Here is a 17,629-nt window from a genome sequence, read left to right on the forward strand (position 1 = left end):
TTAAACCTAACCTACAACTGATTTTCACTTTTCTCCACTATTTCACCTGTATGTCCTTTCTTCTGTGTCATTCAAACTTGTTTGAACACACTGGACATGGCTGCACCATCTGTGTGCAGTGTTATTCCCCTTAAAATACAGAAAATTAATTACCACATGACATACTACTTTATCAATGAGCTGCACCATTTTATTTTAGCTCCTCTAGTCTGGGAACCTAAGAGCTTGGATAAACATTGTCACATAATTAATGTTCTTGATTGATAACTGTGTTGTACGATCATTATCTACATGCAGACCTCAAGTTGTTTGTGGTTTTCAGATACAGATTGTAACATTATTCATACTTTCAATATTTACTAAGGCAGTTATTACACGGGGGTTAACTATAATTGTATGCTACTGAAGATAAAATATGAATAATTTTGCACTATAATTTACAGTTTTCTGAGAACACAGAATATATGCTTATTTTTAAATTTAACTTGTGCTGGGGTCCTCATGTTCGTTGTTGTACGTAGACATTCCATTACCTGCAGAAAGACTCTACATTCACTTTTATCCTCCAAAACTATGTGTTGTTAATATTCCCATAAATAAAACAGCTAGAATAACATTTCTTAAGTTTATTCATGTGCCAATTACTCTGATCACTGGTCACATGTTAGCTTATTTCACCATCCTGGCTAATTAAAAACCACAATTACAACACCAAAACCCCCAACTGAGCCTTGCACTGCCCCTTGTATAGACAAATAACAATTACCAATTACTGTTTTTCACTTTAAAGTTTTAATTTAACTTGTTTTATAATAAAGAATCACATTTTTGTATAGTTTTAAGTAAGACAACATATTCTGAATAAATGAATAACAAACTTGAAATAGTTATTTTTGCTGTACACAAAATTTTCCTGTATTAAATTGTATGCAAATTTCACTAATAAAGGTTAAGTATTTTAGTTGCTTTCAATTACAGAGTTTCAAGTGCTAATTTTTTATTATTTTGTACAAGGAACAGTCGCTAAAACTAAGCTGCAAATTGTTAATCTGCTAAATGTTTAAGTTTTGTATATTCGACTATGTGATTTCATAATGTTTTGCAGATACTTCCAATATAATATTCTACATATTTTACACAAAAATTGCATCACGTGAATAAGTTTCTGTCTTCTCATACTCAAACACGCATGATGAAGTTTCAGTTTGTATAGGATCTTAATTTTTCATTTGCAGTGAAATAAAAAATTTAAAAAAAAATTACAGTGTATCATGTACTTCGATAGAAGCATATATTGACTATTCCAATATGAAAATGTGGCGCTGTTACATTACAAGATACAGTAATCTATAACTAATATCTTCCTCCTCCCAGTGTACTAGTATGTGGATGTCAAACATACTCTAAAATATTTGAGAATTTCATTGCTTGTACAGTCACAATTTTATTTAAAAATACTTTTATTAAATAAGGAATGCTTGGTACTCATCAAAGTCATCTTGCAAAGCTGCTTTTTTATTTTTGTATCAAAGCATATTCTAAAATATTTGTTTTTCCAGTCTTATCTTCTCACAGATTACATTAATTCAAGTCAAATCTGGAGGGAACAGTTTACTTTTTGAATGAGATTTTCACTCTGCAGCGGAATGTGCGCTGATATGAAACTTCCTGGCAGATTAAAACTGTGTGCCGGACCGAGACTTGAACTCGGGATCTTTGCCTTTCACGGGCAAGTGCTCTATCACTGAGCTACCCAAGCTCAACTCATGCCCCGTCCTCACAGGTACTGGCAGAAGTAAAGCTGTGAGGATGGGGCATGAGTCGTGCTTGGGTAGCTCAGGTGGTAGAGAACTTGCCCGTGAAAGGCAAAGGTCACGAGTTCGAGTCTCGGCCTGGCACACAGTTTTAATCTGCCAGGAAGTTTCAGTTTGCTTCTTAATTACAGATTTAAATAGCATTACTTTTTTATCAAATTGTGTGTATTGTAGCACATGCAATGAAGCAGAACTAAGTGTTTTGACATATGTGAGAGCAAAAAGTTTTTCTACACACCAAACAAATTAGTTCCTTTGAAAATAATAATAAATAATACTAAATAATTATATTCCCTTACTGATTTCCATCCACAAGATTTCAAACATACGGCTTCACAAACTAACTTGTATTTACCACTTTTTTTTTTTTTTGCAGGTTTATGGCATTCTTATTTGGTCTGCCTGTTGTAGAAACTGCTCTCTATTGTCTTACAATTGGACGTGACCCAGTGGGATTACATTTATCTATTGTTAATCATGAGCTCAATAATACTATGGATCCATGCCCAAAACATGAAGGTTGCAGCTATGAACTATTAAGTTGCCGGTATCTGCAGCATCTTTCGAAACGAGGAGTAATACTGGTAGGTCAATTGTAATCCCACTGTCTAGAAACTATCTGTTAATAGTCACATTCCTGTTCTGTATGCCCAGTATGACAAGAGGTTTGTAGAAAATAACTGGTATTTACTTTTCATTTGTTCAGCAGCACTCTGTGGCTGGCTGACATTGCAAAAATGCTAGAAGTTGTCCAAAAAACCAGCGGTGTGCAAAAAAAAAAAAAAAAAAAAAAAAAAAAAAATAGTCCCACTGTCATCCATTGCTAATTTCTCATTGTTAATGTCCATCTTCTGCTGCCCATGTTTGTCTCTTTAGGTCAACATCTCTGAATGATGGTTACATCTAATGCTTTGAAAAGTCCGCTTTTTACTAACCTTCCCCTTTAAATTTTACAAAGTGATCATAGGTACCAAAATGTATGTATTTCCTTTTTTGTATCATCCAGGTGAATAGTTTCTTCTTGTTATGTAATTTTCCTGGTTTTCTGTTATCCTACAGTCTCTGATCAACCTCCCCCCCCCCCCCCTCCCTCCCCCCTCCCTCCCTCACCTTTTCCCTATACCCACTCCTACATTTCCTTCTCGTCCCTCCCCCCTCCTCCCGACTGCCAGATACTGCACTTGAAATGGAATGAGTAGTGCTGTGAACTGGAGGAGGATGAGGTATGAGGGAACAGTAAAGAAACACAGGGCAGAGAGATGAAGGGGCTTCAGGGTAGGGAAAGAGGAACATTGAAACAAGTATGGTTCCTACAGAAACAAACAAAGACTCTAGGAAGTCTACATACAAGATTACTAAAGAACATTGTGTGAGCTGAGAATAGTACTAACAAGAGGAGGGAGCTGGATTGTGGATCCGTATCTGATAATGAAGTGGGCAAGATTAATTTACCATCCATTGAGATGGCATCAGTTTTTGCAGTAGCAGGACAATAGAGTGCATACTGTCCCAGGCTAGTATGTATGGTGGTGTGGGTTAGGCCCCAGGCCAGAGTCAATTTTGTTTCCCTTCTCGTTTTTCTTTATTCTTTCTCTGTTTTTTCTTTTGATGACAGCTGATAACTGCTTTCATTATCTTTATTATAAAACAGTGGACAAAAAGATAAAATAAATTGATTTCATATGTAGTATGCTGTAGACACATACGAATTTAACAGTTTTTAGGGGAATAGTCTTCATAGAACACTGGTAACGTAAACTGTTCTTGAACTAGGCATACTGAATAAAAGCAAATTGCAAACTGCTTCCTGCAGCTTAATCAACTAATCAATATTCTGAAAAGGAAAGTTGCCACTCACCATATAGCAGAGATGCTGAGTCGCAGATAGGCACAACAAAAAGACTGTCACAATACAAGCTTTTGGCCAACAAGTCCTTCGTAGAAATAGAAGACACACACACACACACACACACACACACACACACACACACACACACACACACACACACACGCACACCAATACCATTGCAAACTCAACTCGCACACACATGACTGCAGTCTCTGGCCAAGAAACAAGTGGACCACACTGTTGCTGAGCACACTGCCCAACACGACATCCTTCATTTCAGTGACTGCTTCACAGCCTGACCCACATGGATGCTTCCCATCAACACCAGCTTTACTCAATCGTGCGGGTGGGAACTCTCCCTGTAACATATCCTATGTTCCTGTAACCCTCCTGGCCTCAAACTTTGTTAGTCATTTTTCTTGCCCATCCAGCCCTTTCCTGTTCTCATTCCAGTACTACACAGCCCTCATTCCACCAATACACCCAGTCTTTTTACTTCTCTCCTTTTCCGCTCCCCCCCTCCCCCCCCCCCCCCCCCCCCAAACACACACACACCTCTCCCCTGCCCTCTGTCTAATCTCCCGACTGCACCTAGCTGTCCTACGCTCTCTCTAATCCCCAGACTGCATCTAGCTGTCCTACCCTCTCTCTATCTCATCCTTGCACGCTCCCCAGCAGCACTTCACTGTCCCCAACCCCTACCGTGCTATACCTCCCCCTCCCTGCCACAGCCTCCTCCTTACCCCCACCCAGCTGCTACTCCCATCATGCACTACTGCTGTTGCTTGCTCTGTCACTAGCGTCAGTTCAGCTGCCAGAGACTGCACTCGTGTGTGTGTGTGTGTGTGTGTGTGTGTGTGTGTGTGTGTGTGTGTGTGTGTGTGTGTGTCATCTATCTTCAACAAAAGCCTTGTTGGCCAAAAGCTTATATTGTGACAGTTTTTTTGGTTTCCCTTTCTGCAACTCTGCATCTCCGTTATATGGTGAGTGTCAACTTTCCTTTTCATAATATTGTTACATTCCACCCTGTATTTTCCATTGTTTGATTTACTTAACTTACCTATTGTCATGTTCCTTTGGTGGTTGATATACATCGGCTTTTTCATAATAACTATTAATTTTCAATAGTCCTGCCTGTGGTTCATTTGTTCTTGCATACCAGACAATATTTGGCATTTATAACTACTGAATGAAGAAACTGACACATTTCTTGTATCAACTTTTGAATGTATTAATGAAATTGATAAATTAAACTAAAATTTTATTGAAATTACAATTACAAGTAAAACTGGCTTTAACATGAGCAATGCCATGTCATGCAGTACATATTCTGATCATAAGTTTACAAAATGCTCTTGTGGTGTTATGTGAAATTACTCTGAACTTAAACTATTAACAATGATTCTAACTGATATGTAAATTACTACCAAATTCCAGTAAGTTGCATGATGTTAATATAATTTTGAAACTTCTACATAACATGTTTTCTGAAGGACTTTTGCTGTAGAAATCTGTTATGCTTCAGTACTGGAAATGTTTACATGTGGACAATAGCAAGGATATTTCATAATCGGATAATTACAGATAATGCTGACTGTGAGATTTAAAACTGAGATTTGAAACAAATTACAGTTTAAATAGCAAATAATACATGAATAATCAAAGTTAACTGGTATTCAAAAAGGAGTAAGTACCATACACAAAATTTGTATCATAATCTGCAACTGATGTTGTAGTGTATGAATCTGTATCTGTCACTTTACGACCTTACCGCAGTGACATTTATTTTTCAATAAATTTCAGGGCAAACTTGTTTCAGTGTCATTCCAAAATACTTGTTTTAATCTGTTGATTTGGGAACCATAAACAAAAGTCTAAACAAAATGCTGTAGTATTCTTCCTTACCTTTAGTCATAAACGTCTTGTCATTATGAAGGAGGTAAAAATAACAAAGTAATAATATTAATATAATGGAAGGAAACATTCCACGTGGGAAAAATTATATATAAAAACAAAGATGAGGTGACTTACCGAACAAAAGCGCTGGCAGGTCGATAGACACACAAATGGAAGGAAGGGTTGCAGCCAGAGATGGGAACTTTGAGTGTGAGGCCTTTGGGGGTAATGCCAAATGTCAGACAAGCCTGAGAAAATAAAATATGCGAGCGTAATCTGGCTAGGGCGAAGGCATGTTTGCGGAGGGAATGTAAATACAACTTAATGGGGTCATTGTGGGGGTGTTGTGAGGGTGACATGGTATTAGAAGGTGGAAAGTGTAACATGAGGTGAAATGAAAATGAAAATAAAAATATATGGGGAGAGATAAAGGTGAACCGGAAAGAAACTGGAGATCTGGAATGAAAAAAGGCGAAAAGGTGTTGGTTACAGCTGGGCTATGTTGGACTTGGGTTGGTAGACAACGATGTGCATAAAGGTTAGGTGGTTGTGTTGCCGCCCAAACACGTTAAAGGACGGAGAAATTCGGGAAAATTTAAAAAAACTGCACGTAGTATATTAAAAGGAGTGGTATTGTGGTGGCAGATTATGAAAATGAGGCTAACAATTGTCTGACGAAGAAATAGTGGCGTTAAAACCTGTGGGAAGCGGCTAAAAATGATCAGTGATGTGGGAAAACTTTGTGTGTCTATCGACCTGCCAGCGCTTTTGTTCAGTAAGTCACCTCATCTTTGTTTTTATATAAAAGTAATAATATTATATGACTTGTGTCAAACCTTATGCTGTTGACACCAGACATTTTCAGTTGTTTCAACACTGGAAACCAATACCATTTCCATGGATGGTATATGTAATACGTTCACTTTCTGCGGGTGAAATCTCTTGAAGGAAGGCCAAAATAATGAGCAGCTTCAGGGTGAGTTACCTTAGATTACATGACCATGCATACAGTTCTTTGATTCCTATCCATGACTCCATGCTCTCCGTTTGTAAGAGAAAGAAATGGACGGATATGGTGACATCAGAAAACTGAAAATAACCTAAGTGGCAGAGAGGTCCATGAGCTAGTCAAGATAGGAAAGGAGCTGAGAAAGTGTACAGGAATAAATATGTATAGATGAAAAGACAGAAGGAACTGTACAGAAATAAATATGTATTTCCCTTGCCACATTGACTGACGCTGAGTAATTGCAAATGGTCTAGACAGGGTTTTGACAAGCTGCCCTATTTTTTCTGAAGTAAGAATTATGTTTTGAAAACCTTTTCTTTTTTGTAGTACATAATAAAAATTAGATTGCACTGTACAGTAACCAAAAAATTCTTTGTTATCACAACTAGAAATATATCTTGAAATATTAGTTTGTGTAAATTCTGGACATCATATAAGTGATCCACCAATAACAAAAGATTTTCTGGAAAAGTCCTAAGTACAGCTGTTCTGTAAAACTCATTAGCTCTGTTACTTCTGGAGAAAGATAACAGAAGTATGGCAATACAGCAGCCCAATTGTTAATTGTCAATTTATGACAGTTACATATCACCTTAGAAATTCAAACAAAATATGTACATAATTTAAAAATTTACAGACATCTTATGTATGCAATGTATCATATCTTCTGCAATGTGTAAGAAGTCCAAGGGGTTTCCAGTGTAGGAATTTTGAGTGCACTCTTTTAACAATGTGTCTGACAGTCTGTCTTGGAGTGTCACAGATGTACCCTGCAGTTGTAGTCTTTCCTCATCTGTATAGGGGGTCACCTCAGAGCAGTCCAATAAATTTTATCTCTGCACCAAATAAAAAACTTGAAATTAGAGCTTTTTAGGGTCAATGTTTGTTATAATTGTCAAAGAATGAAGGGAAGAAACTGGCAGGTGCAGAGACCGCAGCTCATTAGCATATAAAAGCAATATATCTTACATTCCTGTAACCCTCCCCTCTTTCCCATACTGGCCTCATCCTTCACTAGTCCCTGTCTTTTACTCCCTACCCCCTTCTCTGCTCCAGCTACAACATCACAAAGCCTTCTGTTTCACTACTGCACTCACTACTCTTTTTCCCCTCCTCTATTTCTCTCCTTTTCCACTCCCCTACCCCTACAAACTTCCCAACTGCACCTAGCAGCCCTATTCTGCCCTCAACATATCCTTGCTTTCTCCCACAAGCAGCACTGCAACCTCCCCCATCCTTGCCATGCTGTCCCTAGTTTCCTCCTTATCCCTACCACCCACAGATTGTTTCTCCCATCAGGCCTCAGTGGCCAGACACAGTGGTGATATGTGTGTGTGTGTGTGTGTGTGTGTGTGTGTGTGTGTGTGTCCCATTTTAGAAGAAGGCCTTTGGTTGAAATCTCAAATGTATAGCAGTCTTTATCTTTTGCCTGTCTGTGACTCAACATCTCCTCTATATGGTGAGTAGCAATCTATCCTTTTCACAATATTGTCGTTAAAGCAGGCGTACTTTTGGAGTTTAGTAAAAACTGAATAAAACATATTATTACAATTCATTTTAACTTGCATATCAAAGATTCTAGGGCTAAGATTTCAGAGCGTCATCACAGAAAATTGATAATTACAATAGATATGCTTCTTCATGTAATAACTCTAAATGTACTAAAATTACAGATTCTGTTGTGAGCTCCTTTACTGCGAATTATTATGGCAGTGCGTTGAATTACTTTCAGCAATAATCTGTGATGTACTGTCCATCCAAAAAGTTTTGAGAAAGCTTTATTCCTAGAGTATAAGCAGTGTCATTGCAGTGACTACAGACTAATTCACATGGTTTTAAGAACTTTCTGTGTGTTGCACTCAAGTGAGGAAGACTATGTAGAACATCTGAAGCATTAAAAAACCACCATCTTAACTGTTCTTTATTTTTTATCACTCCTGCCTCCAAACGTTTTGGACTGATGGGGTATGTAAATATGAAGATTTTTATCTATTGTTAATGTAATTTTAATTTCTAATTTTTGTGTGTTGTTGTCTGACTTCACATACATTTTGGTAAGTTTTCTTATATGTAAATTATTTATCAGGCAGGTGATGAAACTGTCTGACTAACTATGGACAGATCACTACTCAGGAAAGAACAGAGGTGCTGAGCAGTAGATGTGTGTGTGTGTGTGTGTGTGTGTGTGTGTGTGTGTGTGTGTGTGTGTGCGCGCGTGTGTGCATTAGCTACATGATCAGAAGCTAAGCTACTTTCTTTTTTATGTGACTATTTCTACTCATCACCACTACTATTTTGTGAGAAGTGATCTATCCTCATATATAAGGGCGGTCAAATAAAATGAAGACAGATGGAAAAAGTATGTGAACTACTTATTATTCCAAAAGTAAACATGATAGGTGTTAAGGGGCTCCAGAAAGGCTCAAAATCATGAAAAGTTCAATTTTTACTTTTTTGCGTTTTCTGAATCTGGAGACTATTACCTTTTAATAGATATATAATTTATTCAATTCTGAAGACTACAACCATTTTTAAATTTTTTTTTGAAATGTGTCCTACATGGGCGTGACCCACTGTGGCGCTGTTAAACTGCTGTCAAATGGTGTTATTATTAACGTCCGTGTTCATCAGGTACATTCTAGTGATGTGAGATAAAGTATGTGTTGTGGCTAACCTGTGATGGTTCAATATATATAGCTGGTGTGATTGTCGATTGTTTCATGTTTATTTACTCTCTCGTTATCTCGAAAATATTCGTAATTAATTCTGTTTCTTGAGTCTCCGTTTTGTTGAAGTATAATAATGAGTAAAAGTAAAGTTATTAGAAATCCTCTGAAGGCTTTTAAGAAAAGGAGAAATATTGGAAAGCCAAAGGTATGTGTTATTACTGTAAACAATAAAGACGATAACCAAGTGAGTGAACCTAACCTCTCAAGTACACCGGCCCATAGCAGTCAAAGTGGGAAAGAAAATACTTCACAGAAGAAGCTTGGTTCAACGAGTGAAAACTATGAATGTTTTATGGGCGAATCGGATGTGAATGAAATATTTGATATGTCGGTTCTCAAAGGAATTTTTTCAAACTGTGTAAGATGTATTCATTGTAGAGAAGTTGGTCTGGAACTCTCCATAATAAAGCACGCAGGACTTGCTAGTGAAATACAACTGAAATGTGATAAGTGTTCATACATGACCACCTTTTGGAACAGTGTTGCAGTAACTGCAACTGAAGAAAATGGTAGCAAAATCTACGAACACAACAACGAGCGATGCTTGCTTTAGACAAGGAACGCCTTCGGGCTGCAGACAGGGCTGTAAAGAGTGTAGAAATACAAGCAAGAGTAAACAGGAGGAGGAACAAGAGGAAGCTGGAGGAGGAGTTTGCAGAGGATGAAGATAATCCATCCTATGGACCTGGAATGCACTAAAAAGTTAATCCAATCTTTGTCGCTCGATTCCCAAAACTTTTATTTTCTCATACTAATTACATGTTTTCTAAGGATCTTCCAAACATATTTCCTTCAAACTTTCAGTAAATGTTACACAGTACCTTCTGCATAATGTAACTCAGCCTTTTTCCAAAAAACTGTATATTTTTGAATATATAAATAAAAAATTGCAAGAAAATGTTGTGAATTTTCATTACAATTGAAAAAAAATCATCTTTAATAACTGAACTAAAATTTTCTAAAATCCCTGTGTTAAGTTGTAGCCCATATTCCAATAAATAATCTGTAAAAAGTTCAACTTCCTAGCTCAAATACTTTGTGAGGAAAGATGTAATTTATAAGTGTTATTTTAACATTGCAAGTATAGGGCGTTCCGGAGCCCCTTAATACATTTATCACACCAAGAGACATAATGGCCAATGCCTTCATGAAAACATGTTTGTGGTTGCCTACAGAACCATGATTATGCACAGCTGTGCACCTTTTTGACTGAAGCAAATTGACAGCCACAAATGTCTTTCTTCAGGGCTACAAAAATATAGAAACTGCATGGGAAGAGATTGGGATTGTATGGAAGATGTGTAAGGGCTTCCCAGTGAAACTTCTGCAGCATACTCAAAACAACATTGGCAATAAATGGGCAACCTGGGAGGCCTCACACATCCTCTGTAAGTTCCCGATCTCTACCCAAGTGATTTTCATCTTTTTGGAGTCCTGAAGAAAGGCATTAGGAGCCACTGATTTGCTTTGGGCAAAGAAGTGCTCATCTGGGAACAATCATGGTTCCATGGGCAGCCACAAACATTTTTCCATTAAGGCTTTGATCATTGTTTTTCACAGTGGGATAAATGTATGAATAGTTAGGGTGATTACTTTAGAAATAATGAACAGCATACTTGCTATTTTTCCATCTGTCTCATTTTCATTTCACTGGCCCTTCCATAAGTTATATGTTTTCCTGGTTTTTCCATGAACATTAGTTAACTTTCTGCAACATTAAATGAATGAACAATATTTCCAGGATCCCTATGAAGATTATGATGCTGGACTTTATGCTGTTCAGAATGGACATGCATGGGGACTTCTTGAGTTTGCTTCTAATTTCTCTCATAGCCTCGTTAAAAGGATTAAAGAAAATCGGGAGGCTGAATGGTATGAATTAGAAGGCAGTGATGTAAATGTATGGATGGATATGTCAGGTGAGTTTTAATTATTCTTGTATTTCCTTTATTTCTGATCAAAATGATCATAATAGGCAAATGCGAATGTTACAAACAATGGATCAGAATAAACAAGAAAATATTTGCTAATGTATTATCATTATCTGTCTTGTTTCTGCATGCAGATAATATCAACTTTTGCAAGATTTTTGTTCCACTGTTGTTGCATCTTTTTCACTGAGCTCTCTGATCTTCTTTTGTTAATCTCACTCACTCTTTTTTCTCCTTGTTTGTGTTCTGCTGTCATCATGTCATTAGATGCTTTCTTCTACAATTTCCTGTGATAATATGCTTTTGTCACTAATGTAATTGTGTTCATTTGTACTTCAGTATTTTTAATTTGTTGCATGTTAGTTCTATATGTTTGTGAAAAGAGCTTTTGACGGTTTCTGAAATGATCAGATTTTTTTAGATTAGTATTTTTGCCTTTCTCAAATAATAATTTATTCTATCTGAAAAAAATCGTCCCAGTTTATAGTTTAATATCAACTACAGAAGAATTTTCACTGACCTAAGCTCACAAAATGATGATTACTGGTATGAAGACACACAGATTTCAGTACAGTCAAGCTGATTAACATGAGAAATTTTTATTGTCTTGCATAGAACTGGTGATTATGAATACTGACAGCAAAAATGAAAAGGGATAATTGGATGGAAAAGTAGAAAAACTGAGAACTCAAATAAACAATTTGTTGGAGAAAATAGTTTTTGTTGAGCAAGAAGTCACTACGAAGATTAATGAGTAATATGAATGATCCTACTGCTTGGATCAGTTAATTATTGAGTCATTGCATTCAAAGAAAGCTTATAAAGGAAATACAATAAGTGGAAGGAAGTTGAAAAATATTTTGCTGTATGTTCTTAGGTGAATTTATTCAAAATTGTCATTTCAGTGACTAGTAGCAAAACAAAACTTACACTGCAGTAACAAAAATTCATTATAAGTAGAAGCATTCATGACTGAGCAGCACAGCAGAAATATATACTGTGTAAAATAACTATATCATTGTGCCCTGCAGTGTAAATTATTACAAAACTTCCTGACAGATTAAAAACTGTGTAACAGACCAGGTTTCAAATCAATACTCTTGTCTTCCATGTGCAATGTTCTTACCAATTACATTCTTGAGGCACAATGCACAATCTACAATCACTGCTTCAACTACAGTACCTCTGTCCCAGTTTCCAAACTTTTACTTTCCTTATTCAAACTTTCTGAAAGTATGAAACAAGTAGCATTGACACTGTAAATGTAGGTTGTGAGTTGAGCCTCAATAGTTCAGTTGGTAAGAGCATTACCCAGAAAAGACAAGAATCTGAGTTTGAGTCATGATCTGAAACACAATTATAATCTAACAAAAAGCTTGACATATCAGTAGTTTAAGCAGGACAGAATTGGATATCCACATGTTCTTTCTTCGATGCACAAAATGAATAAATAAATAAATAAATAAAAATTGAAAGCCAACATATATGTGGAAAGTAATATGTATAGAAATCGTATGAATCATGTACTGAAATGAGTATTGGGACAGATATGAATATGTACTGTCAAGTAAAAAGTGAGATACTAAGTGTGTATGGAAAGCACTTTCAATTCGTAAGACAAGTAAAACGAGTCATTAATAACAGGAATTTTATAAAGGTATTTAGAGAAATAGTTGCCGTATTTTCTAAAATAATCAGTAGGCTTTACAGCACTCAGTGCCCACTAGTTCACAAGGTTGCATGTGCTCTTCATAAAAATATTTGTAATGGCACATAATAATCTTCCTTTTGCCTTCTCATTTTCATTCTTATCAGTCAGTGTCTGATCCCAAAAATTTTATTGCAAAGGGCAAAACAATTTGAAATTGGCTCTACCAATTCTGGTGTGTGGCTTATGTTTCAGCACCTAAAATTTATTGTCACACAGTGTACTCTTCATGTATACAGCCACATTAGGCCATGTATTCTCATAGAGCAGCCATACCCAAAACGAGAAGAGGTATCCACAGTAGTGTGATCCCATATTCTGATCCCATAACTGCCTTCAATTGCTTTACCAACATGTTACTGTAGTGAGCTATAGGCACAATTAGGCCCTTCTCCTGCAAGTGCACCAATATAGGGCCATAAAGGTCCTAAAGATCACCAGCATGACTTTACTAGTTGATCCCCAGATGATAAATTTTTTTCCCAAACTTCCATTATATTCATTGTTTCTTATTCTGTTGTGCTTAATGGGACCTCCAGGATTCATCGTCTGACACAATCTGATCAAGGAAAGCATCTACTTCATGCACGTAATGATCAAATTACTCCAGGGACCTTGTCTACTCTACACACCTGTGATTATCAGGCAGCTTCTTTGGTACCCAACAGTTACACATTTTCATGTAGCTAAGATTGCCATGAATGATACTGTATGCAGATCTGCAACTAAGGTGGAATTACTTAGCAATTTCACAAGAGTCACATTTACCCAGATCCACAGTTATTGATAAACATGGGAGATGTCCCCATTACAGTAGATAATGCTTGCACTGCCTGTAATCAAGCTGTCATTAGCACCTTATAATCCTGTGTGGTTCGTGTTAGAAGTTATAGTTCAAAAATTTTCAAAGTCCAATTTGCGCATGTACCAGGTCCCAAGTTGTCACCACTTTTTTATAATAGGCAATATACTCTCACAACAATTGAGTGTATATACAACAAGAGACATGTACATGATATTACTAGGAACAGTGCAAACTATCTGAAGTCCATTTCTCCAATCGAAATTCCGTTCAGGTTATATCAGTTTTCCATATGTCACAGAATCCAGCAGAATAACACTGTAGCCAATACGATAACATTCGTAGTATGCTCTCCACAGATAAATTCTAGCATATGATTCCACCTGTCAGATTTGACCAGTGACATCATATTAGACCGAAAGATTCAACAGGCACAAGATTTCAAAATGGAGACCAATACCTGCAAATGATTCCAAGGTGCTGAAATGTAACCATGAATTATAGAAACATGGGACTTCTTAAAAATAAATATACTAACTTACCTTCATTGGAAAATGTGATTCTGGGTGGGGGAAAAATTAGTGTAATGACCTCAGAATTGCAGTAAAAGTAAAATATAGGAACTGCAACAGAGACAGTAACAAGATACAGCTATAAATCATGAAAATAACAAAATATAGAATCAACAAGTAGAATTGAGCAATATAGATCAAGCAGAGAGTACAAAAGCAAAAAAATAAAGCCTAAAAGAAATAGCCCTAAAAGCATAACAAAATCATTAAAACTAGAAAACGGAATTGGCAACTAGAATTGAGCTATATAGTGCAAGTACATACAGCGATACCAAAATAGTAAATCCCAAAAGAAATTGCACTATACACCTAATAAAAAACCAGGAAAAATAGTGAAACGGGATCAAAAATTAGAATTAAACCGTATAGTTTAAGTATGCTCAGTGATACCAAGAACTTAAATCCTAAAAGAAATTGCACTACGCGCCTAATGAAAAATCCCAAAAACTGAAAAAAACCAGTACTGAAAAAATAAGTTCAAGTGTATACAGGTAACACAATGAAAACACCAACAAAAAAAATCAAGTAGTTGGTTGGAGACACAACACTGTTGTTACAGGTAGTCTGCAAAAACAGTTCATAGTTGCTGGCCGCTGATGAATTGTGTATATGATTCGGGTTAACCCCCTCAGCATCAGTTAAGGCCTGAAGATGGTGTACTGAAGCATCAAAACTAGTAGCCATTTAATAAATAACATCATAAGGATGGTTATAGGTGTTACATTTTATTACCTTATATTATGCTCTTCACCATACTTTTCTTCCCAAAACAAGATTCATCTTCTTCCAGTATGACCCCCAGTCAGTTGCAATTGCAACCTATATCCTCAATTATTTTATTGATGTGATCCTATCTCTGTCTTCCTCTACAGTTTTTACCCTTTACAGCTTCCCCTAGTACTGTGTGGTTATTCCCTGATGTCTTAACAGATGTTGTATCACCCTGTCCCTTATTCTTGTCAGTGTTTTCTCTATATTCCTTTCCTCAGTGATTCTACAGAGAAACTCCTCAGTCCTTATGTTATCAGTCCACCTAATTTTCAACTTTCTTCTGTAGCACCACATCTCAAATGCTTTGATTCTCTTCTTTTCCAGTTTTCCCACAGTTCATGTTTCACTTCTACACAATGCTGTGCCCCAGAAATATCTTTTTTGCCAGTCTAGTCTGTTTCTTATGTCTTCCTTGCTGCACTGAACACAGGTTATTTTGCTTCGTAGGTAGCAGAATTCCTTAATTTTGTCTTTCTTGTGACCCCCAATTCTGATGTTAAGTTTCTCACTGCTTTCATTTCTGCTACTTCTCATTACTTCTGTCATTCTTCAGTTTACTCTCAGTCCATATTCTGTACTCATTAGACTGTTCATCCCATTCAACAGATCCTGTAATTCTTCTTCACTTTCGATGACAACAGCAGTGTCACCAGCAAATCTTATCATTGATATCCTTTCACCCTGAATTTTAATCCCACTCATGAACCTTTCTTTTGATTCCAGCATTGCTTCTTCAATGTATAGATGAAACATTTGAGGTGGAAGACTACATCCCTGTCTCATGCCTTTTTTAAACCAAGCACTTTGTTCTTCATTTTAGAGTCTTATTGTTCCCCCTGGTTCTTGTAATACTGAATATTACCTGTGATCTCTGTAGTATACCCCTTCTTTTCTCAGAATTTCAAACATCTTGCTCCACTTTACATTGTTGAACACTTTTTCCAGGTAGACAAATCCTATGAATGTGTCTTGATTTTTCTTCAGTCTTGCTTCCATTATCAGTTGCAACATCATAACTGCCTCTTTGGTGCCTTTACCTTTCCTAAAGCCAAACTGATCATCATGTAACTGATCCTTAATTTTCTTTTCCATTCTTCTGTATATTATTCTTGTCAGCAACTTGGATGCGTGAGCTGTTAAGCTGATTGTGCAATAATTCTCATACTTTTCAGCTCTTGCTGTCTTCAGAAGGGGTGGATGGTATTTATCTGAGAGTGTGATGGTGTATTGTCACTCTCATACATTCTACACACCTATGTGAACAGTTGTTTTGTTGCCACATTCCTTCCATAGTTTTAAAAGTTCTGGTGGACTGTTATGTATATCTTCTGTCTTATTTTATCTTAAGTCATCCAAAGCCCTTTTACATCAAGTCCTCCCTCTCATAGAGGCCTTCAAAATATACTCTTTCCACCTATCCGCTTTTGCCTCTGCATTTAACTGTGGAATTCAAAAACTATTGTTAGCTGATGACACAAGCATACTTGTAAAGCTTCCAAACTGAACTAAATCACACACAGCCCACATAGTAACTGACCAGGTGTATGACTAGTTTATAGCAAATTGGTTCATGGATACCTGTTAAAGTGAAGCAGCATCTTCATCGACATAATGAGATTAAAAATATCCTATTCCAGATTATTTCACTGTAGAACAATCTGATGGGAATAGACTTCATGTCATAAGGCAACAAAGTTATCCACTAGACAAAAAATTTGTTGTGTGTGTGTGTGTGTGTGTGTGTGTGTGTGTGTGTGTGAGAGAGAGAGAGAGAGAGAGAGAGAGTCAGTAAATAAGGAAACTAAGGAAGTGAGTTTGTGTAATTGTTAACTAATAAAGAGTTTTTTGACAGATCAGCAAATTGGTAATATGCTTAGGAGGGATATGGTATACTCCTTAATGGATTTTTCACAAGATATACTTTCTGCCTGTGACTATAATCCACATCTTGCGCAAACACCATTGAAGGTAAGTGTGAATCCAGCCTTCAAATTAATAACAAACATGGATTAAGTTCTGAAGGTTTAATACAATGTTATCAGTTTGAATCCTACATTCTTCACCAGTTGAACCTAGTAATCTACTTAGTAGTTAACAGCAAAAGAGAAAAAATTCTTTTTATCATTAAATACTCCTAACAAACTGCTTCACCAAACAATGGAAAGTTTGGTTTGGAAAAAAAGGGGGGGGGGGGGGGAGATAGATTGTTACTCACCATAAAGATGACATGTTGAGTTGCAGACAGGTATGACGACAAGATTGTTACCCACTTAGCTTTTGGACAAAGCCTTCTTCAGAAAAGAAAGGAAGACAGTCACACATACGAGGGCTATCCACAAAGTACATTACGTTTTGGAATTAAAAATAAATAAAGAATTGGAAATTTTTTTTTTATATACAGATGAAAGCCACACTTAAATACTACTTTTCTACATAGTTGCCATTTAAATTAAGGCACTTATCATAGCGATGGACGAGCTTGGAAATTCCTTCGTCGTAAAATTTGGCCGCCTGCGCCTTCAACCACGTGGTTACCTCTTTTGGGACA

At 36.7% G+C, this 17,629-nt stretch overlaps 1 protein-coding gene across 2 annotated transcripts in view; it reads left to right on the top strand.

The window, feature by feature from the left end:
- LOC124605828 (ABC transporter G family member 23) overlaps window positions 1-17,629 on the top strand; it is a 344,743-nt gene that overhangs the window by 285,311 nt on the left and 41,803 nt on the right. For both annotated transcript variants that reach the window (XM_047137757.1, XM_047137756.1), the window contains 3 exons: window positions 2,191-2,398; window positions 11,039-11,216; window positions 16,934-17,049. In XM_047137757.1, the coding sequence (XP_046993713.1) occupies window positions 2,191-2,398; window positions 11,039-11,216; window positions 16,934-17,049 (502 nt within the window). The remainder of the gene's footprint in view (window positions 1-2,190; window positions 2,399-11,038; window positions 11,217-16,933; window positions 17,050-17,629) is intronic.

The sequence above is a fragment of the Schistocerca americana genome, chromosome 3 (assembly GCF_021461395.2).
Source record: "Schistocerca americana isolate TAMUIC-IGC-003095 chromosome 3, iqSchAmer2.1, whole genome shotgun sequence".
Classification (NCBI taxonomy): domain Eukaryota; kingdom Metazoa; phylum Arthropoda; class Insecta; order Orthoptera; family Acrididae; genus Schistocerca; species Schistocerca americana.